Source organism: Dromaius novaehollandiae, chromosome 2 (genome assembly GCF_036370855.1).
Source record: "Dromaius novaehollandiae isolate bDroNov1 chromosome 2, bDroNov1.hap1, whole genome shotgun sequence".
NCBI classification, from domain to species: domain Eukaryota; kingdom Metazoa; phylum Chordata; class Aves; order Casuariiformes; family Dromaiidae; genus Dromaius; species Dromaius novaehollandiae.
The window spans coordinates 118,990,481-119,016,927 of NC_088099.1; the positions used below are offsets into that span (position 1 = coordinate 118,990,481).

The 26,447-nt window shown below is 39.5% G+C and overlaps 2 protein-coding genes across 14 annotated transcripts in view; one reads left to right on the forward strand and one right to left on the reverse strand.

Moving 5' to 3' along the window:
• Positions 1–15,249, forward strand: part of GREB1L (GREB1 like retinoic acid receptor coactivator) — a 145,878-nt gene extending 130,629 nt beyond the window's left edge. For 8 of the 11 annotated variants that reach the window (XM_064507279.1, XM_026122810.2, XM_026122813.2 and 5 more), the window contains 8 exons: positions 1,572–1,733; positions 2,091–2,295; positions 3,384–3,549; positions 4,562–4,792; positions 7,083–7,224; positions 8,358–8,558; positions 10,379–10,517; positions 12,458–15,249. In XM_064507279.1, the coding sequence (XP_064363349.1) occupies positions 1,572–1,733; positions 2,091–2,295; positions 3,384–3,549; positions 4,562–4,792; positions 7,083–7,224; positions 8,358–8,558; positions 10,379–10,517; positions 12,458–12,621 (1,410 nt within the window). In that variant the 3' untranslated portion in view covers positions 12,622–15,249. Of the gene's footprint in view, positions 1–1,571; positions 1,734–2,090; positions 2,296–3,383; positions 3,550–4,561; positions 4,793–7,060; positions 7,225–8,357; positions 8,559–10,378; positions 10,518–12,457 lie in introns of those variants that run through there. The other 3 variants (XM_026122811.2, XM_064507280.1, XM_064507282.1) reach the window with 2 other exon arrangements.
• An 868-nt stretch (positions 15,250–16,117) lies between these two features.
• The window catches only part of ESCO1 (establishment of sister chromatid cohesion N-acetyltransferase 1), a 35,931-nt gene continuing 25,601 nt past the window's right edge, over positions 16,118–26,447 (reverse strand). Inside the window, exons 9-12 of one of the 3 annotated variants that reach the window (XM_026122819.2) lie at positions 24,618–24,707; positions 20,458–20,601; positions 19,354–19,541; positions 16,118–17,147 (exon numbers count right to left, since the gene is read on the reverse strand). In XM_026122819.2, the coding sequence (XP_025978604.2) occupies positions 17,000–17,147; positions 19,354–19,541; positions 20,458–20,601; positions 24,618–24,707 (570 nt within the window). In that variant the 3' untranslated portion in view covers positions 16,118–16,999. Of the gene's footprint in view, positions 17,148–19,353; positions 19,542–20,457; positions 20,602–24,617; positions 24,708–25,302; positions 25,425–26,447 lie in introns of those variants that run through there. The other 2 variants (XM_064507284.1, XM_026122820.2) reach the window with 2 other exon arrangements.

A 26,447-nucleotide genomic window follows, 5' to 3' on the forward strand; every position in this document is an offset into this window, starting at 1 on the left:
CATTCTCAGGGAAGATGTTGAGCTACAGACCCTGGAGCATCAACTGTGTCTGCTGAGTTCTGCATATGCAGTTCACCTCTTCAGCTGCGTCTGACAAAGGGTGAATAGTGTGAATAGTTGTCTCAAGCCAAAGCATTGTTCAGCGTTCCCAGTAGGCTCACGGTATTCCATGAGAGAGGATTATAACGCTAACAGAGATGCTCGTCTTACCTAAATACCAGCCATCAACATCTGTGATGGGAGACTGGAAGGCCTACTTCTTCCTCCCTTGGCATGTGACTGGGCATGCTTCTCAGCAGTGGCTTATGAGCCACTGGACAAAAGGAATCACTTCTAACTGTGTAATAATCCTTTTAATCTTTTGATCTCCAAAACAAACAGTTATGCTCACAGAAGGCTGGCAGGTAAGATTTTTCCTGGTTAATAGCTCAGACGAGGTTTCTTAACCACCACAGATTATTTAGTTGGAGTTTTCTTGTCTCAAATCTTTCATTCCTTGCTTGCTCATCTTTTTCAAGAGCTTACTATTAACCTAATGCAGCATAGACACACTGACCTGGAAATGTACAATGTCAGTTTTATGGAACAGTACCAACAAGTCTGATTTAAACCTCATGCTTTGTTAAGTACATGGATGCAAGCAAATCCTCCCAAAGGACATGTCGTGTTCCCTGCACTCATCTTCGTGCATCTAGTCAAATGGGGTGATTGTGTACATCACTACTAGTAATACTTCTAAATATCTACTTGTACATGTAAGTGTGAATTGTGTATATAGAATTATGATAATTGAACACAGAGAAATTGCACATACAAAGGGGAGTCATTGGTCAGCAGGCATTATGAAGGGAGAGAGATTCTTAAACTCTTTAACAGAACTTAACTAAAACCCTTTTCATTTTTCATCTCTACATAGGCCAATTATTTTAATCTATCTTTAGTAAAGATAATAGGTGAGTGCTCAGAGTAAATGCTTTGACCTTGAGGTAGACACATGCTTCTGTAGGATGAAATCTTGTAAGATATGTCAGCACTTCATACACATCTACACAGTTCAAAGAACTGCCATGCAAAGTCACGTTCACCTGAATCCTCAGTTATCTAGCTGCTTAGAAACAGAGTATTGTCACAGGAAAAATACCATACTAATATGGCTGTGCTACTTCTGGAATCTCTGAATGACAAGTGCATTCTGCTATGGAGGCAAACATGTACTCTACACTGGTCTATGAATGTTCTGGGAAAATTTGTTTGGTCAGTTTGTTTCCTAGTAGTTCTATTTTGCACTTCTTGTAAGTATTGAAAAATAATTTCCAGGTCAAATGGATCATTACCGATAAAGAAAGCTGGTTGTTTTAGTAGCAAGGCAAAGTACATGCCTAAGTAATTTGGCTTGTGGTGAAGGAAAATGAGAATATAATAAAGTTAACTTTAGTTACTGAAAGAGAATGTTTTGGATATTCTTCTCTGGGGCTGCATGCTGTTATTGTGACATGCAAGAGCAGGTTGCCATATACATCTTATGGGTTCCCTGCTTGTAAATCTTTTTCCTACTTTTCCTTTACATACAGGTATCTGACTCCACCCTGCATGCATTCACGTTTTCATCCTCAATGCTAGGAGAAGAGGTTCAGCTGCATTTTATAATCCCCAAGTCCAAAGAGAGCCATTTTGTCTTCAGCAAGCAAGGAAAACATCTAGAAAGTATGCGTCTCCCTCTTGTTTCTGACAAGGTGAGTGTGTGCTGCTCTCATCCATCTGCTGGCTACCTGTGCTGCATTCAGTCAACTTGATGTATATTTGAAAATCAGTGGTGGTTGGTTGTTTTTTTTCCCCTATTTCTTTGTCGTCTTCTTTTTTCTTTTTTTTCTTTTTTTCTTTTTAAGCCCTTTACATGATTCTTATCTGACTTCCTTTAGAACTGGAGTTTTGGAGGAGAATCATCTCTCTTTGAATTCCCTGTCCAGTCTGTATGTGTTGCAGTGATCAATATTCTTAAAATCCAATGTCAGTAATAAATAAATCAAAATTCATATCAGGAATAACCCACTTTTTATCCGGTGATGGCAAAATATCTCCTGTTCCACCAGAATTTGAATGCAGTCAAGAGTCCTATCTTCACTCCATCGAGTGGGCGCCATGAACACGGCCTCTTGAACCTCTACCATGCCATGGAAGGCATCAGCCACCTTCACCTTCTCGTAGTCAAGGAGTATGAAATGCCACTGTACCGTAAATACTGGCCCAACCACATCATGCTCGTCCTGCCAGGCATGTTCAACAATGCTGGCATTGGTAAGAGACACCATCAATGCATTGTTTGAAAGTAGCAAAAACCACGTTGAGCAGTGTACATCATGTCATTGTAGTAAACTTTGCACCAGTCCTTCCCATTCATGCTGTCGTAACAAGAACGATCCCCGTGCAAAATTTGATGGTGCATAAGAAATGCTGTTAGGGACATGGAATATATGTTTGTATTGATCAAGGCCTCTTGGTGGAAAACCTATGCTGTCATTTTCAAATGTGTTCATCTCTGCTTTTGTGTTCTGTTTTTTTTCTCCTCACAGATATTTTGCTTTCTTCTTTCCAGTTTCTTCTCTGCTCTTCAGCAAGCCACTGCTTTCCCATTCATCTCTATAGCTGTTAGCTGTCGTTCTGCACCTGCCTTTTTCTTGCAGAGTCCTTTTCTCGTCTTCCTCCATGAGCACACACTGTCCTATCACTGTCCCATGTGTTTATTGCCTTTCCAATTTAAAATCTGATGTCTTATATGCCCTGTTCACTTTTTTCACTCAGTCCTGCTACCTGAATATTTGTTCCAGATATTTTGCATCTGATTTTTCAAATTACAACTTTTCTAGTTAGCTAAAGTTAAATATTAACTGCAGTTGAACACTAAGGGCTTTAACTTTGGACTTCATTCTCATGGACACTGAATTTTTCCTGCAAGAAGTTTTAAGTATCTTCAGTTATAGGATCTCATCCCCTTCTTGGCTCAAGTTATTCTTTAATGCCCACAAAATCATCCTCTGTAGAGTCTCTTAGCAGGTCCATTTTTCTTGGTATCTGCCTTTTAGAATGTAGTCACACTGAAAAAGGGATACATTTACTTCTTTTTAAACTAAGAGCACTAAGTTCATAAAGGGCAATGATTGCAAATGTTCACATAGCCTTTCTCTAGGGTTTTTAGTAGATTCCTAGATTTCAAATGTGCTTGAGATTTTACTTGAAACCTCTCACAGCACTCTTGCGAGATGCCCTGGTGGCCAGGATGGGTGGCTTTGTTTTTCAGTCATAGACCAGGGAAGAGAAGGGAAGAGAGAGAGAGTGATAAAGTCTAGTAAAGATCTTAGTATGTTTTCTATATGGTGTTTTCTCAGGTGCTGCCAGATTTCTTATTAAGGAACTTTCCTACCACAATCTAGAACTGGAACGAAACCGCTTGGAGGAACTGGGAGTCAAGCGCCAGTGTGTGTGGCCATTCATCGTGGTCATGGACGATTCCTGTGTGTTGTGGAACATGCACAGTGTCCATGAACAGTCCGGGTAAGTAACAGCCCAGTGCTGGGGGCCCCACACTAGATGGCAACATTGCACCAGTCTGCATCCACACCGTGTGACTTAAGATTCATCTCTGGCACCTGACAGTGTATGAAAGATGAGATGCCTGGAACATTCCAGCAGCTGGAACTGCTGGGGACGTACTCTAAATATTGCTAAGCTACAGCATCTTGTGGCCATGGGTTTGATGTAATAACACCAGGCTGGCTAGCCACAGGGCATACAGAGGTCATCATTCACCCAATTTTTATTCAGATAGTCCGAGAACTGTAGAATTGGCATTAGATATACAACCTAAAATTCAAAAACCAGTTCATCTTTTCCTTGCCTCCATCTGCCTCTCACTCAGACCTGCAGGAAGGCTGTAAATTTGTCTTGTTGACTGTCAAACCCAGGCTCCTGCTGCTGCACACTTTCACCTGGCTCTACCCTCACACCCATGTCCCATAGTCAGTACTATCAACAACCCCCTGCTAGTCCTCATCTTTGCCTATAACTACTCCTGCATTTAGTGACTATTTGGAGTGGTTTCTCAATATTTTACTTCCCTGATTTGCTTTGATTTATGTTTCTCAATGAAGACAGTTAGAAAACTTTAGCTTTTTAGAAGGCATTAAGCCATTGCTCTTCTCAGTGTTCTCCTGTGCTGTCATTACACAAAAAAAAGCCTTCCAGAAATGGTGCATAAGATGATTCCTTTTCTAGCTCTAAATTATTATATAAGACCTAATTCTGCTTAAATGCCCATTTTCTTGTGATGCCTAGGTTGATGGCAGAGATAGGATTAGTTGGCCGTAAGTTTTGCAGTTATTTAAGAAATACGTACATGTGTTCATGTATATATTTTTACAGTATCTAGAATAGAGTCTTGATTCTTAATGGGATTCCCTGGTCCTGTACCTATAAATATATCTATCTATATGTATGTGTGTATATGTAGTGTATGCTATATAATAATAACAAGCCCAATTTGTATGTTGTTTGTGATTACATTCAGCAGTCAGTCTCTGGAGCCTGAGGGTTCCAGCAAGAATGTATCTCTGAAGAGCATTCTCCAGCACATTGAAGCCACCCCCAAAATTGTCCATTATGCAATACTGGGTGTTCAGAAATGGAACAACAAGCTGAATGCCAGGAAAGCAAAAGCTCCGTTCTCCAGGTGCCACGTGCATGATTTTATACTGCTCAACATAGACCTGACCCAGAATGTGCAATATGATCTAAACAGGTAGGCAAAATATATTGGTGGTAAAATATGTTGGCAGATAAGACTCTTGCCACCATGCTTCTAAATGCTTTTGAAATGAATAGAATGATCCTGTCTAAAGTGTGAGCACATAATCAGGAAAATAAAAACAGAGTGATGTATGCTGCACTTGAACAAATAAGGCATCAAACCAAACATAAACTCAGCCAGAGAAAGTGTTGGTTGAATAATCATCCTGCTCCTGCTGCAGTTTGTCAGACTGAGAGCTGAAAGACTCTTTTGCACTCTCTTTCCAAAATACAATGCTGTATGCCAGGAAAAGAATCAGGAATGAACTTTTCTTCTCATGATCAGCAACTATTTGTTGAATAGGTGGGAGAGGATTTGTGTCACCTATCGTAGTTCAGTAAAATTAAACCTGTACTTTCAGCTAGTTGTCCAGGCCCTCTTTGCAGGGATAAGACCATTTCCAGAAGGTGATTCAGGCCATCTGTCGTAAACACCAAGGGCTAAAGGCGTTTAGCTAAAGGGCTGAGGGTTGAGTGTAGATTGGGCTAAAACACTCCAGGCAATGCTTGCATTTATTTCAGCTGCTATTGATGGAGACCAGCCAGATAACTCAAATTATCAATTTCATCTAATATTAAGTGAAGACAATCCAAGCTTACATTTTCTAGGGGTCTCTACTACTACCCAGTTACTACTGGAAATCCTTACTGGTCTGGCTGGTTTCTTTTCTTGTAAGTTGAATGTTCAATCCTAGTAGAAAGACAGTCTCCTGGAAGGCAAAAAAGTGTGTGAAGAGAAGCAGCTGAAACAAGATGGGTGACTAACCCCAGGGTGAAGAGACCATGGTCTGTTCTTTCTCCCCTGTGATACAGCAAGAGCAACCAGCCCCGGGGCTGAGCATGGGAGGGTGTCACTGTTCTCTACTCAGATGATCCTTTGCATTGCACTGGTGCCCCCAGAGGAGGAATGATCTACGTCTAAGTGCAGTGACTGTCTGCTGTGGTGTATAAGGGCTGGAAGGAGCAGAGCTGGGAGGGCACTAAGGTAGTGATCGTGGTGGAGGAGGAGAGAGATGAACTGAGAGAGACAAGGGCAAGAGAGGACTGAAAGGACACAGGACTGAAAAGGCAGGGATGAAGGAAGAAACTTCAGGATAAAAAAGTAGCAGGGGAGACCAGAAATAGAAGAAAGAGGCCAAAATGATGTCAGTCACAGGAAGTGCATGGTGCTTCCAGAGTGCCTCTGTAGGAGCCAGGAGCCTATTGGTAAGTCTAAGTTGCATCACTAAAAAAAAGAGTGTAGCAAGTGGCCGAGCTGTTGCTATGTCAAACACCATGAGGAGGGATTCCTGGGATTTCTTTTGAGTCAGCTCTTCTCCTTTTTGTCGCCTGAGTTTGAAATAAAAACAGATTAACTGAATTAACTTTCTGCTACTTCCTTCCTTTTTTCCCCCCCTCCTCACCTAGCTTCACTTTAAAGCACCTGCAATTGGTCACTATTATCACAGGGCTTTACATCTAGTTTTCATCACAGATTGAAGCAAAATCCAACTCCTGCCCAGCCAAGTGAGTTTGGAATAAACCTTCCCTCCATTAACTACAGACTGGACCCTGGGGTATCTCATCCTGGGCTGCCGCTGCTGTTTTCCGGGATCCTGTATGTTTGAATGAAAGAACTGTAGCTCATCAGTGCAAGCTTGGTCAGTGCAGGCTTGGCTTCCAGAGCTGCTGATTTCACGTCTTTGGCTGGTTGAATCATGAGATGGGAATCAGCCCACAGAAGCAAGCATTGCGTCTTAATTTTTTGCCATTAGTGTCTAGCTGCTGTGTCTCCAGTAGCCAAATATTTGTCAAAGCTACCTTGCTCCCCTGATACCGGTTCATAAAAAATATGTCAAATAGAACAGGCTTGTTCAGAAATGGAGGTTGGTCATCATGGCACTTCTGTCAGGTCTAAAATAGGAAAAAGTATTTTAAAAAAAGGAGGAAAAAAAAAAGGGAGGAAATGATTGTTGCCAGTACATGGTGAGGGCGAGAAGGCTGTCCAAACTGTATTGGGAAGAAGCAAACATACATACAGAGAAGGGAAGATATGTTTTGTCTTAAGATCATCTGCAAGTGCTTTCCTACACCAGGAACATGTTGAAGAAGTGGATGTTAAGAACCGTATAGAAACCACATCAGATTGTCTGTAAAAATCACCGCTAAACCAGTTCTGGTGCATTTTAGCAGCCTGCGTGTGAATGCTTGGTTATTCACAGCAGCAACACAGCTAGTTTAGTGATCCTGTGTTTAATGTCCAGGTATTTCTGTGAAGATGTAGATTTTAATCTGAGGACAAACAGTAGTGGCCTGCTCATCTGCCGCTTCAACAACTTCAGTGTCATGAAGAAGCATATTCAGGTTGGAGGACAAAAGGACTTCGTTGTTAAGCCAAAAATCATGGTGAGTCTGCATGTACGCTCCATCAAATGTAAAGGGTAAGATCAGGACCTGTTTCCTGTAGAATTTTCTGGCCCTTTAGATCTGTTTAGTGCTTGTTTGACATCTAACTTCCATGGCCTCGTCTGTGGTAGGGCTGGCACACTATAAATAGAAAACAATAGGATTTTTTGCTAATTATAAATTATTAACCGCAGTCCTCCTAATCTGTTAGAAGGTAAGTTGAGATTGGAAAGAGTTTGGTCTTAGCTATTCGGTGATTTATCTGATGGAGGGAGCATGTGCAGGCATATGTTCTGATCAACAGCAGCCAAGTTGTCCTGTGCCTAGTTTTACTATTTTTAACATAAGCATTAATCTCTAGCATCTGCTAGTTTGTGATGACTTTCAGTCCTTGCGCTTGCTTACGAAAAGAGACCTGAGTAAAGGCACTGAAAATAGGAACCTCCTGAAGTCCACTTGGGAAATCTAAGTATTTACAAAAATGCTGTGGGGATACTGGATGTTTTATACAGTGTGTGTTACACCTGTGCTCTGTTAACTGTACTGGCTTTAAATGGAGAGAAGTTTCAAAGTGTTGGCTTTACTTCAATAAACCAGTTTGTGTTCCTGGTAGTTTTAAACTCTTCCCATACCATCTCTTCTTTTAAAAACTCATCCCTGTATTTCAGAGTATATTGACTAAGTACCAGATCTGAGTATTTGGGGAGGTCATTTTCTTTGGTTCTGAAATTTCCTTTTCTTGTGGAATTGTTAATAATGGTTTGATAGGTGATAAAATTCTTCCACAGAAAATGTTTTTTGAGCATCACACAAGGAGGATTTCTTTTCTTATACTACATGGGAGTAAGAAAGGATGATGGGTGTTGTGATAATGTAAACTCTGTATTTCTGTATCTCTCTTTAGGCACCGAGATATCCGCAGAGGTCCTTAGCAACCACAGAACAAGTAATTCTTTTATTTCCATGCAGTGGTGCTGTGCTAAAATCAAGTGGAGATTTTTGATTCTTTCCCCCAGTTTTCTCTCTTCTTGCCATGTCGTGGTGATGCTCCCCCTACCTGGATTAACTCCTGCAGAGAAAACGCACTTAGCAGTAGGTGGGTTAAAGGAGGCCTCCCCTTGTTTTTGTTGCAGGTTTCGGACACCTTGGCACCGATAATGCCTCTTCAATATGTCTGTGCTCCAGATAGTGAACATACGTTGCTGGCAGCCCCATCTCAGTTCCTTCTGGAGAAATTCCTTCAACATGCGACGTACAAACTCTTCCCAAAGGCCATTCATAACTTCAAGAACCCTGTATTAGCCATCGACTGCTATCTGAACATCGGACTTGAGGTACAAAATATTCGCAGGGGAAGTGGGGACCAGTAAATGTAAACCTTTAACATCTTGCTTCAATGTTGAAAAATCCTTCTTATATGTTCTCTAGGCATCAAGGGTAGCATTTGAAGACTTTGAGCTAAAACAGTGAGACTGCAGTGTCTGAACTAAACGACAAACTCCACTAGACAAACACACAACCCTCTAAACTGCCTCAGTCACCCCACAAGACAAACCACGTGCAAGCTCCAAAACAACAAACAAGGTTAACAACTTCACCCAGCAACCAAAAACATTCCCCACCCCTCAAGAATAAAGCATAGTTACACCTCTAAAATCTAACCAGACAGAGAAAACACTGCCACACTTGACAATAGCTACCTCAAATTTTCAAAATTCCACAAAATCCTCCACTACAATCACAACAAAAAGTACTAAAACAAACCCAGAATTATAACCTAAGACACATCAATCCCCCCAAGACTCAGGAAATGGCTCAGATCACAACACAGAATTAGCAAAACCCACTAACATCCCTCCCAAGTAAACCAAAAACAAAACCGAAGATACAAATGAGACCTAAACTCAGCAACCATCCACACCCGACAACAGACCCCACCACCAAACTAAGCATTTCATTCAAAGGAGAAGGATTAGACATCACCATCAATGCCCCTTGAACAAAGTAAAACCCCAAGAAAAAAACTCCAAAATACATCATCATAATTCCTGCTTGGCTATTATCCAAGGTCTACAGTCTGAAAAGCTGTTGTTGCTCTCAGCTGCAGGAACTCATAGTGTTGGCAGTAAAGCCTTTTAGCGGGGTGGTGCGGGCAGAGACCCATGATGTGTGATGGACTGATGTGATTTACAAAGGAATTGGCCATGTCTGTCTGAAATAATATTTCATATGGAGCAAAAACCCCAAAGTGATGCCATTCGTGAGAAAACTTGTTGTGCTGCATAGCTGTCTGTACAAAAACTATCCACAAAATTTTTGATCATCTTCATATCCCTATTTTTGCAGCTTTTTATCATCTATATTCGATTTATCCTTGCAGCAAATTTGTTTGTGTCTGAGAGAGTTTCTGACGTGACACTTTCGTAGTGGCTTGCTGCACTAATGGACAAGCTTGTCTTTTGTAATGCAGCCCTCCATTTAGAAGCTCATCTTTTTAATTAACTTGGGTTTCTAGGGAAACTAAGCTTTTGCAAGTATGTCTTATATGTCTGTAAATAGGCAGATCATAATTTTTTAACCCATTGGTCAGTTTGAGCTGGATCTCAAGGCAGGCAAAAGTCTCACTGGGGTTTAGTTCTGACAAATTTTATGGAAGTCAGTGGCAAGATAGAGAAGAAACTCTTTAATACAGAAAGGCCGCCAGGGCGCTGAAACACAGGAATGCCAAGGATGGGAAGCACTCCAGTCGGAGCTTGCAGGCACCAGCCCAAGGGAAAGCAAGTTTCAGTAGTTTTGGTACTTGTGGGATTACTCACTCTGTTTATCAAAGGTGTCCTCATTAGAACAAACTAAATAATCGTGCAGTTGCTATAAGCAGGGAGTTCACAGAAAAGCAGAAAATGAATTACAGAGGGCCCTGGAATAACACGTACAGGACTTTGTGACCAGACTTGAGCTCAGTCTAGGAGTCTGTCCGTTGCGTTTATTTCCTAGGTGAAGTCTGCTCAATACTGTTTTCAAGTTAGATTTTATTGTTTACCAGCACTGGCTTACTCACCTGCTACCAGTAATTTATATTCCCTTCCACTTAAAAGTCTTACTTAGGCATTTTCTAACACAGAAGTGCTTTCTGGCTTTTTCTCTTGTGTTTCAGGTGGCCATATGCTATGTTAGCTCCCGGCCGCACTCAGTCAACGTCAACTGCGAAGGGGTGTTTTTCAGCGGACTCCTGCTGTATCTCTGTGACTCTTTCGTTGGTGCAGACCTTCTCAAGCGGTTTAGGTTTCTGAAAGGTAATCTGATTGCTCTCTTGGACATCCCTATTGTTTTCCTGCGAAGTAATAAAACAGAAGAAAACTGATAGAGGAAGAAACAGATTTATTAAAATAGCTCCATTTTCACAATTAGCGCTGTTGCTGTTCTAAAAAGAAATAGATGGATTGTTTATTTTCGGAGTGTATAAAAACTTCTGCCCCTGTAGGAAATAACGGCAGGTAAGTTAACCTAAGCTAAGCTTTGATAAACTGCATTCATTAAATTATTTTAAATTAACATGAAGTGGAAATAGGTGCAGGAAAAGAAGGATACATGGAGATCAGTCAGTGAACAGAACAATCAGCAACTTGAAAGGAGAGTTTGGAGCATAGATGTTACTGGTGAGGACAAGGAATTCTGCTGCAGTCATCTGCCCAGAACAGAAATAAATGTTCAGTACTGATGGTCAGGGCAGCTCTTACCTTAAGGACAGTGAGGTTTACCCCCATCAGAACTGTATAAACCTTGCCAAAAGCTTTCTTCATCGCTCTTGTCTTAATAGTGACGTGTAACAGGTTGCCATAGGTATTTAGTAATGCTTAAATGCATTATGGAGTTCCTGTATGTTTGTGGTGATGTGCCTGAGCCTTATTTCCCTCTCATGCTGAGTGAGGATGGTGCATGTGCAAACAGGCAGAGAGGGGATGACTCCAAGCCATTCTCAAGAGCTGTGTTTCTTAGCTTGCTCTTGCACCAACCCGTGGGCAATGCATGAAGACTCAGCTCTACCACAGCCCTCAGTGACGATGTTGCTGGTGTTGCCAAGCCCCCGGAGCGGGGCATGTGGCAGCCTGGGCTGAATGCAGGCAGGCAGAGGGGAAGCTAGTGGGTCCTGACACCCCCTGCCGTCCTCCAATTTTGTGCTTGAAGCATGTGCTGAGACTTTGTTGCGTGACTGCATGCTTCGGTGGCAGTGCTAATGCTCTTTTTTTGTATGATGTTTTTTTTGTCATACAATCTTGTTCTCTTAAAACTGTGTTGCTTTAAATATGCACACATGTGCAAATACGTACAGGTTTAGCACAGGTTACACAAGCTAAACAGCATGAGAGCTGCCACTGCTCTAGATGGTCCAGGACCCCTGGGTTTTTTGTTTTGTTTTGTTTCTCGGGTGTTTTTCTTTTTCTTCATGAGAAAGGTCAAGGAATGCCTGGTGGTAAGGGCCTGTGCTTGCTGGGATCAAGCAGAGGAGAGATCTGAATCTGAATCTTCCATGGGCCACATGAGTGGGCTAGAGCATGAAACAGGAAAGTCCTTAGGGTGTCTGACTCTTACTTTTTAAATGACTACATGATGGCAACATCAGGTGGAAGGAAGCTTGCATATTTGTTAAACTAGAGAAATTAGGGTTTTTAGTTTATTGTTCCTCATGCAGTACTTTACTAAGGGAAGCTCTCATACCTGAGGGAAGTTATAGCACAGTTTCTCAGGAGTCAGTTGCGGGATTGGTTTGGCTTGACACGGTTGAATCAGTGACCTTGTACAAAAGCACGTGCTTAACCGAGGGGGAGAAAAAAAGATAGATAGGCTTTATTCTTTTGGCATAATTTGATCAGTAATGATTTAAGGATCTTGGATTCAAGTTAATTCCACGTCTGCTCCAGTTGATGCTACTAAAGCTGGTTGGGCAGCTGTGTCCTGTGGTACAGAGCAGCCCCCACACCGTGCTTCCTTCTCCTTGGTCATGCCACATGTCCCTTTGTCACCCTGCCAATGGACACACATGCCTGTATCTCAGGGCTCACAGGTCTGATCTGGGGATATGCTGCCCATTTCCTCATAGACATTTTTTTTCTTTTTAATGAGAAGTGTGCCTACCTAGTGGCAGAGTTTTGGCTTTCAAATATCCTTGGAAAATGAACCAAGAAAATAGAATTGTCCTTGTAGCCTAAAGCTCTAACGTGTTTTTCAATTGAAGGTGCCACCCTCTGCGTCATATGTCAAGACAGAAGCTCGTTGCGGCAAACAATCGTCCGCTTGGAGCTGGAGGATGAGTGGCAGTTCCGTCTTCGAGACGAATTTCAAACTGCGAACAGTAGTGATGACAAACCACTCTATTTTCTTACTGGACGCCATATATAAGCTTTGATAAGACACTAATAACAAAAGAAAAAAAAAACTTTTTTTTTTTTTAAATGTACAATCACAGTGGAGCAAAGTGCAACCAATATTTATCTAGACTACTCTAAAGGATTCCCAAAATTCTAAAGTAGGCTTTATCCTTAGGTAAAAGATTATCACATCAGTTATAATTTAAAGGATCATGGATTCAAGTTATATTCACATCCGTCACAATTGATGACACTAATCACACAGCCAACCAAGTTGTAAGATATAGGAAGAGAACATAATTTGAAGAATTTTCTTTTTTAATATTCAGCTCAGCTAGGGGAAGAAGCTGCTTTTAGCATCCACTAGCTTGAATGTGTTATGTGAGACTCAGCATATGGAATTTATTGAAGATATGTGGAGAAGAGCCCACTGTTTCTCTTCAGATCTGTACTTTGGTACAGTAATACTCAGGGGTTTGAAACTACAATATAACTTAGCTATTTGTATTAAAAGGAATAGTCTTGTTCTCTGTGCAGTGTTAGTTTAAAATTTGTAATTGTGTATGTATTGAAACTGTCTTTGGCAAAATTTCCACAGGTGTTTAAAGTTTACTACTTAAACCTGAACAAATAAGTAAATGCATGGCAGGCACTGTGCACGCAGGTTCTCGTAGCAGTGTAATTTTCACCCCATTAGTTACCTCCTCCTTGACTCCAGGAATAAAGTGAATTGTCTGCTCAGCGAAAAGGCCTTTTTTAGATGCTCTCTCTTCAGTTAGAGTTCAGAACAGCTTGCCAGCAACATACCTTCAGTTTTCACTCTTGTCGAAGCTTTTAAAATCCTCCTTCAGATATGGAAATGAGTTCTGCTGTATGTCAAATGCCTTTGTGGTGGGCTTTATGCAATTTACTCTAGGTGTCCTTTTTTCACTCAACTCCAATTGGCTGCAGACCTAAGATCAGAAAAACCTTTTTCTTTCAATTCATAACCATATGTGAATCAGAAAATATCAAAGTGTGCAGGAAGGCAGCACTGCTTGAGCTGAGTTTGAGAGACGTAAGTGAGTCTGAAACTGGACATATTTTACAATACCTAATGGCATGTGGCGGGAGAATTCCTTATGAGCTGGGACTGCTCAGAAGAGACTCTGTCCAGAAGCAAAGATCTTTGAATGCATCACCTAACACTGTTGGCCCTTTTATTTTGATTAACTTCTTTAAATAGTGGTTGTAGAGCTGGTCACACATTGTTCTTATAAACATATTACAACACGTTGCTGATTCTTGTTAAGTTGTTCCAGAATGAACTTAGTGCAGCAGAATTTGCTTGTCAGGGTTAAATCAGAATGGTATTGTTTTACTTGTGCAGTTAACGTTGGTTACCCAATTGATGTTTCTGTATGTTATTAAAATAAAGACAACCTTCCTGTTCATCATGAGCCCCTTACCAAAAAGAAAAATTCAGCATTCTTTTAAAAGATTGATTCAGGAATATTAATTTACTCCCTGAAAATGCAATGAAATCAGCATATCTCTTTACTTGACCTGCAACTCATCAGAGAAGGACCTGCCAAAGCTGCATTTTTTAAACATAGTGTTAATTGAGCAACCTTTTTTATCTTGTGAAGAGATGATGTTTACAAATGAAAAACATAATATATTAGACTGAAGCTAAAGGAAAATGGTTTGCAGCTGTCTGTTTATGTAGCTTAATTCTTACGCTGTAAATTTAGCAGCTTTCAAATGAACAACCCATTTCTTTCTTTAGATTTTTTAATTTTCCTTCAGACACAACCTGCCTTATATAGTCTAACACTTGGCAGAAGTAGGGATATAAAAGATGCTTCTTGAAGCTTTTGATATATACCTGAATGTATTCCAATATTTCTGGTTTTGCCAGAAGGGCTTAAGCTTGACCCAGAGTTTTAGTTTGGTGTAAAAGTTCCAGGTATGAAGTGTTCAAAAATGGTTTCCTTGTTGTCTGTGTATTTGATGTTTGCACTAAGTTCCTTAAATTCCAGGTGCTGAGACTACTATGATGAGTTAGCCCTCTGGTGAAGCAGTGCGAAATTGTCCTGAAGGTCGAGAATTAAATCAGAAAGTCAGCATATTTGCCTTCCACTACCAACTAACTGTAAACCAACTCCTGTAACTCCTTCCAGTGCAGAGGCAAGGAGTTTTCAAAGTATATTAGAAAAAAAAGCTCAAAAGTTGTAGGCCTGTCTAGTTCAAAAATTTAGCTTGCTTCTGGGAATTCCTGGAAAGGAGACCATTTATTTGACAACTAGATTATTGCTATCCCATTTTGATTTTAAGCCTTGCCATCAAGGCCCTTCTTATGAATGTATTACATTGGCCAGCATTATATTTTACCTGTAGATGTTGTTGTCTATTCACAGGTTAAATTTGAATGTAAACTAAGATTTAAAGAATCATATTCAGATGCTTTTTGCTTAACTTATGTAATTGCTTTTTGTGACTTTTAGAAGAGGGTTAAAAATGTTGCTTTCCTAGTGTAAAGTTTTCTTAACCAAAAACTTGGTGAATTTAGCTTCACTAGTCAGTCTACCTCATGTTATTGTTTATGAACTGAAACTGTCTGCAGTTGTGGCTATGGTATGTTTATAATGTGCTTTTATTAAATTTGAAATATTAAGAAGTTACCATTCAAGACTTTTTTTTTTTTAAACTGTTACTTTGATGGATGGACAGGACAATGTGTTCCTGCAGCTCCTCAAACATTAAAGTGCTTGCACCTGAGAAACGAACTTGATACTGCTGAAGTGATGCTATTAGTTGCCTTCATAAAAAGTTAATTTAATACAGTGCCAATATTATAGATTTTTCAAACTGGGTACGTCTGAGACAAGAGCTTCATTTCAAACAGACCCTGGGTAGGAGGTAAACATGCTGCAAACACCAAAACTTTCAGTCACCTTAATTGCAAGCAGAGCTGAAAATATATCTTGGTCTGGGCACCTTTAAGTACTGCTCCAGCAGGCCTGCAGTATGTGTAGTGGTATAGTTCAAAAGTCCACTATTGTTTGTTTCAGACACAGTGTTAGTTCTTTACTTCAGCTCTAGGCCAAGGTTAAGGACACATGGATAGTGTGCAGGACAATATTAAGTAGTGTATAACAACTGCATATTAGTTCCAAAATTAAAACAAACCAAAAAGCTTAAAAAAACCCCATTAAATCTCTCCAACCTCCCCTTAGGGATTTAAGATGTTATTCAAGGATGAAATAATCACCTCTCTTTTTACTGTAAACATGATAGCAAGACTGCATTAACTCAAAGCTACTAGGGAATTGAGCCTTGGTGGGTGAAGCTAATACACCAATTGTCAAAAAGGGAATTTTCACCTACTGCAGCAGTAAAGAGTGCAGTACCACTATGATGTTCTCCAAAGACTGCTTCAAAACACAGAGTGCCTTTAGCTACTAAGGTAGCTAAATAAAAGTACTTCACATGCAAAAGTATAAAAACATACTAAACATTCATTCACACGTAGTATCAATACAGAGTAACCTTAAAAAAAGCTATCAAGTATTTTATTTTTAATCTATCTACATTATGTACAGATCAAGAAAGGCCACAGCAGTTTTTTCAACATACAAACCCTTTAAAAGAGGAGAGATTTATGAAGGAGTGACAAGTATCAAAGTGAAGTCCACTAACAAAGGTGTATATACTCAGTACATACTTGAAGAAAAATGAAGCCTACACCAGTTCCAGGGGAGCGGGGGCCGATTCCACCTTTTAGTCTACAACTAATTTTTGGGGGGGGGGGGGGGGGGGGGTAAAACAAGTTTCCTATGTTGCTGGCACCCAAGTTACTCGTGCACCTAGTAATGCATATAATGCTTACTAGAAGCAACCATACTGTGACGAGTATTACCACAACTACTGCAGTGTAACACTTCTGGCATTGATGTAATTGAGTAGAGTCTTGAATTCGGTCAAGCAAGCAAGCTTTTAACTGCCTTACCCTGCTTCTAGAACTGGTGGTAGGAGACCAATAAAATAATTTACAGTGCCAAGAAGCACTGGTATATCACCACATTAAGAACTTCAGCATGTACTCGTCAGCGAGACTATAGTCTTTGCATTAGTTTACAGTCCACTATGAACAATTTTCTGCTGCATGTAAACATGACTAACTAGATAAAATACAATCAAACTTTTGTAAAAGTTAATAAAATATCTTTTTTTTTTTTTTTAAAAAAAAAACAGAGTTAGCCTATTACTGCATTGTTTACAATTTTAATAAAATAGTACAACCTTTTGGTTGTTACCAGTCCTGAGTTCACTGTAACAAAAATGGCCCTGGCTTCTGCTTAAGGTCTGTACCAACTCAGCACATTTTGGCAGAAGTCTCCGGTAACTGCTCCTGAAGGAATTCCATTTTAGGTGTGATGCTGTCCATTGAGGAAGTTATATACTAGGAACTGGCCGGTGCCACAGTACTGTGTTGCAAAGAGTTTTCCATCAGGAGTAGGGTCAGAGAAAGCAATTTCTTCTTTACTTAAGTATGAGCCATATATGAAGTTGCTCCTGTTTAAAAAAAAGTTAAATAATCACTCTCAGGAAATAATGCAAGAAGTATTTCTTACCTGGAAAGTCATCTTGCCTCAGTGCTTTAAGGTCTACTGATCCTTAAATTTGTGTCTTCATTTTCCATGGAAGTTTTGGGGGTTAAACAAGCAAACAAACAAACAAAAAACTCCCAAACAAAAAAACCTGTTTCCATCAGCTTTTCTCTCTCTCCCCCTCTTTTTTTAATCCCTTATCTCGTCATGTGTTCTGGGAGCATTTTTATAAGGGTTTGAGATGCAATTTTAGAAGAATGTTTGCACAGGGCAACTTCCCGCGAGTTGCATCAGGAGTTTAATTTCAGAGTTAAAAAAAAAAATCCAACTAGTTCCAGCTATTTCATTATACCTAAGAAAATGCACTGTGCATTACGACTACAATTACCAGAAATGAAAACTTACACTACAAGTTTAGAGGGGTAAACTACAAGTATAAAGGGGTTTGAAAAGATCAAAATTTCAAATTCCTGGTTTGAAAAACCACATGACATTTGGACAAGAATGCACTTTGGATTAATTTGGAATATCCAAGAGCACAACCGTACTACGTAATTCGTAAGTGATACACTTTCAGGATGATTAATTATAGGAAAAGGAAAATTCAATTTGCTTAATTCTTTCAAGTAAATATGTATGTATGCTTTTTCCTTATTTGAAGAAAGATGAGAGAATCAGGGATGCCATTGTGCTTTTTGGGATGGCTACATAAACAAATTTAGAAAACTGGTCTTGGACTTTAAGACCTTGCTTGGAAAAAGTGGAGGACGAGATGCTGATCCTCAGAAACAGGTGCAACTCCCATTAAAGACAGGTTTTTGAATCCCTGTAAAATAAGCTTAGAGGTACTTGCAGAGTAAGTATGAACCTCCAACGAATACTGACATCGCCACTAAATCTTGATGAAAAGACAATAGGAACAAAGTACTTTTTAAATTATTACTAGCATTACTGACTTCTCATTATTATATTTATTATTAGAAGATGATCTTGCAAGGTTCTTAGACTGACTGGGTTTTTGCGACTGCAGGTGTGCTATGAAAGCTTGAATGAAATGGGGCAGACATTCTCAAAATGGGGAAGTTGGGGGAAAATGGGCATTGTTTTGGGAAATAAACCCTTCCTTTAGAAATAGTTCATAGGAAGCTACTAACACCCAGATAAAAATCAGCCTCTGAAAATAAAACTAAATTATCAAATTAATATGCCTATCTGAATACAGGTAATCTGATACAAACTATCTATTTGCTGCCATCAGCCAGGTGGATGCATTTTACAAAGTGGAACAGCTTTACCAGACCCTCCGAATACCAAGAGCGCGAGGCTCGGCAGCCACAGGAACACCTGTGCCAAAGTCCAGCCAGACAGGGCTGGCCAAGCACCCAGCACAAACCTGAGAGCTGGCAGTAATAACACTTGTCTAGGCTAAACAGGTGTTTAAACTTCTAGGAAGTTTCACTGTAAGAAGCCTAAGCTTACCTAAGCTAACCTTGGCTTAGGTTTCTTGTCCAGAGACAAGGGTGGAAGATGAAAAAATGTTCAGAGACTCAACATTTTAATATTTGTCTAAACAGTATTGCAAATGTTTGAGTCCTTTAATGTCTCAAGCACTTTGTATTCAGTCAAATACACTCATCACTAGCTACTAAAGCTCCATGGAAATTGAAAACCTCTCATAAGGTTCAGTGGACCTGAATAAAGTAAAAAAAATGGTTGGAAAAAAAAGTAGAGCTGTAGTCCATCAGACTATATCAAATAGGTCTGTGCACTGTTTTTCCCCCTCTTTCCCCCTTTCTACCTCTAAGGAACAGAGATTTGGCCAATTCACAGTTCTTAACACTTGGGTAATCTCAAACACTTTGACTAAAGACAGTCTCATTTCCTTCACTCATAATTATCTAAGAGAAATTTACCCAAGCTCATTCGCAGTCTGCTGGACTGACTCATTACAATTGCACTTAGCAGAAAGATCTCTATTAAAGGCAAGCGATTTCAGAATACTGACGTTAGTTTTTGAACTCCACGTAAAAGTGGAACTGTTAACTGTGCTCAAATTTACATTCCCAATTTCACCAGAAAAACGCAAGATTGAGACACACAAAACAATAAACGTCTTAGACTGGGGTTTCTCTAAAACCCATATAACCAAGGAAACGACTTTTTAACATTACCTAAGACATTCTATCATCCGAGAAGCAATTTTCTTTCGCCGCATCATGCTGAACACCCATATTCGACTAATCCCACAGATAGCAGGTTCTGGAGAAGTAGAACAGCACCATGCTTTCTGCCTTTCAAAAATGACTTTTTCGTTTTCTGAACTAACTTCTGGAACCTTCTCTTCTATAACTCGGTAGCCCTGCAAGTGATGTCAAAATATTTGTTACTTTATAACAGCATCATTACCGATTGAACAAAATAACTATTCTGCAAAAATGTTTGTTAAACATATCTACATGCTAAAATGTGTTACCAAAGAGACCGCATAACTGTGTCTAATTTAATTTCTTAACAGTTTCAAAATCAGAACACAATATAAGGAAAGAGATTAAAGGCTCTAAGGCCTATCTGACTTAAAACAGCAACAAACAAAATCCAATTCTTATTACCACCTATTGTTTTGTTTTCCTTGATTTTTCTCTTTTTGACAAAGATTATTTTGCTTCTTGTCTGCTACTCCTAATGGACAGTAGGAAACACCTGTATTACCACAGTTTAAGGGAACCTACAGAATAGGTGACAGAGTCATGACAACAGTTTTTACTGCTGCAAGTGGCAGTCCTACTCCTCGCCCTGCTCTCCACCACACAGCTCTGCTCTCTGCTTCATGGTAGCTGTGGAGTTGTTTGACCCTTCGGTGACTCAGCTAAATAATCCTATGAAGTAGCCCCTTCTTCCTTCGAGTTGGATTTCTGCCAGAAAGGGAGTTCAACCTGCTTGTCAACAAGCAAGAGTACCACCAGAAGTAGTCTAACTAGCACAAATGAAAACTTCCACCATTCGGCTATAGCAAGCCATTACCTGAGCTGGTCCGGGCCAACTGGCTGCACCACACATTTCTTTTAGCTCAAGGTCAACTATACTAAAACAAGTAACTACACTTCAGAATGGTCTACCACATTTTCCTCTCTGAAGGAGGAGTACGTGGATTACTTATTTGCTAAATGGCTAAAGTTGAACTCTTAAATAATTCTGCTGTTTCAGAATATCTGAAGAAGACTGCCACCCAGCATTGACACTTTTACAAAGTACTTTTCTCCAATTTAATCACTTACCCACTGGATGTGTTCTGCAATTAAACAGCCAATAACTTTTTTGTCGTTAGAAATAAAAAGAAGAGTTTTAGTTCTAGAGTAACACATAAGTGGAGCTTGCTGAAAACCCAAGTCATTGTCTACCATCTCTCTAATCTCTTCAACCTGTCAAAATAAGTTTAAATACTGTATGAGAATTACATGTATAAACACACATTTGTTATATATACATAGAAATTACAGATTTACAAAAAGGCACTGCAGTATTTGGAACACTGAAAGCTATTCCAAAAGTTAAGGATTATTCTGAGTAACCTGCAATAAATAGGTCCACAGTGTTCTTCAAATGATGCTTAGCTGGAAATAAGAAGAGTAGATACCTCTATATCAGCTTCCATTAAGTCTAAACTTCTACCAGTCAAAGCCTAACAGAGAGAATGTAGATAAGTGTGATACTCTAGCCAATAAATGAGGCCTATGTCAAAAGTGAAAGTAGGCTAGCTGAAGGTTTTTCGTTATTTTTAAAGTCTTGGAACAATTCCTCCACCAAAAGTTTTGAGTAGATAATAGCAAGTGCAATGCAAGGAAGCTAGAAAAGAGATCATGAATGCATTTATTAAAAGGCAGTGAATAACTATTCCCTCTTTCCTCAAGCTTTCCACTCTTCCATTAGCTCTGCAAAGAGTGACCGAACTAAAAACAGAATCTCGATGTTTAATATTAGAAAGGTTAGCACAAACTAAAATTAGTATAAACTTCAGCATGAATATGAATGAAAGCTTATGCATGAGCTGAGATTTTTGCAGGGGGAATCCTGTACCTATAACTGGTCACTGGAACAGCCGTGATCATCACATCACTCACACCAGCAGAAATAAGGCAGCCTTTCCTACGCTGTGTGTTAAATGGCATAAGCTTCTTTAATCCGTGTTGTAGTTACTTTTGTAATACAATACTAGCGTCAGTCATCCACAGGGCTGACAACTGTAGCTTCTCTCAACACTGAAGGTTTTCATACACAGAACTGTCCTAAATGACTTGATTTGCGATAGTCTTGCTTCCTTCTGCTCCATTTAGAGATTCTAAGCAATTTTCTTAGCCCTTTTAGTAAAAAACTTTTAGTATAATTATGCAGCTATATTCATATTTTATATTAATAGCATACTAAAACTAAGGTAGCAGCATTAGAGAAAAACTTAGGTAAAGCACTTTCTATAAATCCAGTGTACATCTGCATTAAATATTATGAGAAAAAAACTGTACTTTCCAATATGTTAACTTTGAAAATTCTATGTTAGTCTAGTGAAAAGTCATTTCATAGTGCAGAAAGAGCTGTCTTGGGACTCAATTCAAATTCTCAACTTGGGGCATTTCATTTAACTTTTTAACTTGTTACTTTCAGGACAACTAGAAACACATTAAAATGTAACCAAGAATGCAAAAAAATTCTGAATTATACAATCTGGAGCACAAACCACAGAATAATTCAAATAGGAAGGTCTCTCAGGAGGTCTCTAGCCCAACCTCCTACACACAAGCATGGCAGCTACGAGATCACACGAGGCTGCTCAGGGCTTTGCCCAATCTGTCCTTGGAGGTTTTCAAGACCTGAGACTACAAAATCTTTCTGGGCAACCTGTGTCCTGGCTTGGCCATCCTCACAGTGAAAAACTTTTTCCTTTCATCCAGTCTGAATCTCTCCTTTTTCAACTTATGTCTGTTATCTCTCATCCTCCCACCATGCATCATTGTGAAGAGCAGCTACGAGATCACACGAGGCTGCTCAGGGCTTTGCCCAATCTGTCCTTGGAGGTTTTCAAGACCTGAGACTACAAAATCTTTCTGGGCAACCTGTGTCCTGGCTTGGCCATCCTCACAGTGAAAAACTTTTTCCTTTCATCCAGTCTGAATCTCTCCTTTTTCAACTTATGTCTGTTATCTCTCATCCTCCCACCATGCATCATTGTGAAGAGCCTGGCTATGTCTTCTCCATAACCTCCCTTAGGTGCTGGGTGGCTGCCGTTAGGTGCCCCTGACACCCCTCCAGTCTTCAGGCTAAACAAGCTCCAGTCCCACAGTCTCTCCTCATGGGGCAAGTGCTCCAACCCCAACCATCCTGGTGCCCCTCCACTGAACTCACTCCAGTTTGGCAATGTCTTTCTTATACTGGTGGGGCCAAAACTAGGTGCAGTATTCCAGATGGGGTCTAACAAGTGCCAAGCAAAGGCAGAGGAAAAAAGAGAAAGAAAATCACTCCCTTCAATCTGCTGACTGTGCTCCTGCTAATGCAGCCAGGAAGCTGTAATAACCTACCTTGCTGCCAGGACACACTGCTGGCTCATGTACCATCTGCAGGCATAAGCCCCCGGGACCTTTTCTGCAGAGCTGCTCCCCAGCCAATCAGTCCCCAAGCCTGCTTCGCTGCAAGATGCTTTTCCTTCCCAAGTGCAAGACTTTGCATTTGTCCTTGCCAAACTTCCTGAGATTCCTGCTGACCCACTCTTACAGTCTAAGTCCCTCTGAACTGCAGTCCTGCCCCTAAGCCTACTGACTGGCTCCCCCAATTTGGTGCCACCTGCAAACTTGACAAGAGTGTGCTCTGTCACCTCCTCCAGGTAATTGATAAAGATGTTAAAGAGGACAGGTCCTGGGATACGCCTATCTGGTACTGCAATTGTTACCAACACTGAGGTAAAGTTCAATCCGTTAACCACTACCCTCAACCTTTGAGTCCAACCATTCAACCAAGTTTTTACGCTTTCAGTGGTCTGCCCATCCAGACTACAGCATCCTGACTTGGACATAAAAATATTGCAGGAGACAGCATCAAAAGTCTTGTTAAAGTCAAGGTAAATGACATTCGCTGCTCTCTCCTCATTCACAAATCCAGTCATTTTACATTAAAAGACAATCGGGTTGGTCAGGCATAATTTACCCTTGCATCCAATGGTCTTATTCTCCTTCATGTGCCCAGAACTGTGTTTCAGGAGGACAAGTTAGATCAGTAACATTCATGAATGTATCCCAGCTGTATTCTTGAAAGAATACAACCTAAATCTGTGATATCAGAGAAGGTCGTGTGCTCACTAAAACATACTTGGAACAATTTTTGTTGCAGTATTCAGTAAAGTCCTGAAGATGAATAACTCCAAAAATACAGGATATCTATAAATGGCTAATAGTAGAACTATAAAAAACATCTATTGGTCCCCACAAATCACCAGCTAAATATGAATCAACATCATGCTACTCAAGGGGTGGGGAGGAACCTAATGCCATGTTAAGGGCCACAAACATGGACTAGCCAACAAGACACCAAAGTATCCTTTTGCCCTAAGCCTTCACTAACATACCGTGCCCGGTTTTAGATAAAAAGTTTCAAAGGAGACAGAAGACTTGGCAGAAACGGAAAACATCTAGAGGAGAGTATGAGAGCAATCAGAGCCCTATAAAACATTACTTAAGAGGATAAACTAAAAAAAAAATTTACAGTTCTTCAATCTTCTTAGAGGTAAACAACTACAGTCTGAATAAGTGCATAAAAGGAGGAAAAGAGGCATGTTTTCTGTAGCTATAGAAGATCTGACTTGTGCTAATGAGCCTGAATTGCAGTACAGAAATTTAGCTGGACATTTAGGAAAAGCTTCCTAATGTTAAGGATAGTGAAGCCCTGTAATGGAGTCTGAAGAACTTAGATAAAACTTCTACCTCTGGAGGTTTTAAATTATCAGCTCTGGTTATGACGCATCTGATTCAATTTTGGACAAGGGAATGGACTAGATGTCTTTGAAGCTACTTCTCACCTAAATCTGTTTTTATGATAAAATCATATGTCGTTTAGAGAGAATTTTCTTATGGTATAGTATTTCTGCTGTGTAATAACATCAATATATTTTAATATGTTTAAATACAGTAGAAAGTTTATATTACATAAAATATTTAACAGACATGCAAGCATGTTAAAAATAAATAAATAAAAAACAGTTGGCTGATGCTGTTCCCATTCCTGCCTTCCACTCCAGTTCAGACCCATCATTTCTATGAAGTCAACAATAGTGCCTAAGGGTGAAATGTCTGACCTGTATGTGGAAAAAGCTACTCTCTCTCATAAAATATACAAAATGTACTATGAACATCCTCATTAAAATATCAAGCAAAATGAGGTACACTTGCCACCATACCTTTTTAAGTGCATACTTTGGGTCATCAGGAAGAACCATTATTATCTTCCCATCAGGGTATTCAGCCAAAATTCTCTCCTTTTTCCACCCCTAAATAAAACAAACATTTATCTAAAGCATATACAAGATGTATTTTTACATATTTAGTTAAATATTATTGTTCTAAACACTGAACTTATGCAAAGGTTTTAAAACTATTTCGCAGTTGCTTAGCTAGTGAAGGAAACTTCAGCTAGCTCTTCTAAACGAACATAACAGATATATGATCTTATTTATTATAGGATACAATACCCTAACTATATCTAAAAACAATTTGTGAAAGTGTCTTAAAATTTCCCAGTTACATTTTTTTCCCCCAGGACTGCAGTGCAAACTGAATTTTAAAGCAGGAATAGCAAACTCAGCTCACATAAATGATTTCCAAACCTATGTAGTATTTATTTTCCAGAGTCCAGTGAATGGAAAAAAAAAAAACCCCTGAGTTTTATTAAAAGATTTCTTTTTAACATAGTTACCTCCACAAATACACACTCAGTTTTAAAGTTTGGCATGCGAAAGACCTCCAGGAGGTTCTAAATGAACTGATTGGCATGCAGTTGCCCAAAATGTAAGGAATAGTTTATTTTGTTACTGATCATAACTATTAAAGTCACAAGAAGGATACTATAAAAAATTTTATAACTACCTTCTAAGAATCTAATGGGGAAGGAGGCTACGTTGTGTGTATCTGAAGTTAAACATACTCAAAAAAATAGAGGTAATTAACTCTTCTTCAGATCCACACTCGTGGTGAATAATGAGCAGTACCTGCATGGAAAAAAACAAAACAAAAAAAGCCACTTAAATCTAGTAAGATGGGACTGGTAGAGATATCAGAACTCAAGTTGCTTTGATGGGACCTAAAAATACTGAATGTAGAAGTAACTTCAGCCACTAAAAAGGCTGATCAACAAGTCTTATTCAAAGCAACTTTAAATAAAAAAGCCTTTGAAGAAACAATATCGATGGAATAATTCTCATTGAAATCTGTACCTTCCCACAAAAGTAACGTCCAACTAAAGACCAAACAATGGAAATTGGCACTGAAGGAATGCCAAATATACTACCACAAAAAAATGACAAACTTAGGTGTTATAATACTTGATCTGTATTTCATTTTAATCACGCTGATTTTACCCCCTTACCCCAAACAAAACATTAAGAGAATAATTCTAGAAATTTTATCTACTTGCTGTTAGCCCTGGCTCTATTTTTTAAGTATGAGTTCAGCACCCAGGATGACAATGATTGCAGCACAGATACAATTTCAATCCTGCCTTTCTTGCTCAGTAGCAGTTGCACTAAATACCAATACACAGGGGCATATTATTTCATTTCATATATATTATGGTCTGAACGTAAACAACAGCAAACAGCAATGTTACAATACTCAGATAGAAGAGCAGTGCCATTTGTGGGAACGTGACCCGCATTTGGAGAATGTTAGAAAAGGTCTCAAAAAAAATTGAGGCAGGAATTACTGTTCTCCAACTTTAAACACCATCCTCTCTCCATTTTTTTTTATTGTCTTTTACTGCATTTTGGCTGCCTGCTCGCCCTGCAAAAGCTTTCCATAGCCTACTTCAAACGAACTACAATCATCATTCAGCTGACGAATGTATTGCATCTTGTAGTCCTATCATTGCGGCATGCAGTGTTACATTCCTAATGCAGAAAATCCAAATCTAAATTTTACATTAAGGTATTATTCTCCTAGTATAATAGCCAGGTGTTTTCCAACAAAGTTAAGTTGGATGAAAAAATGTTTCTGAATAGCTTAAAATTATAGCA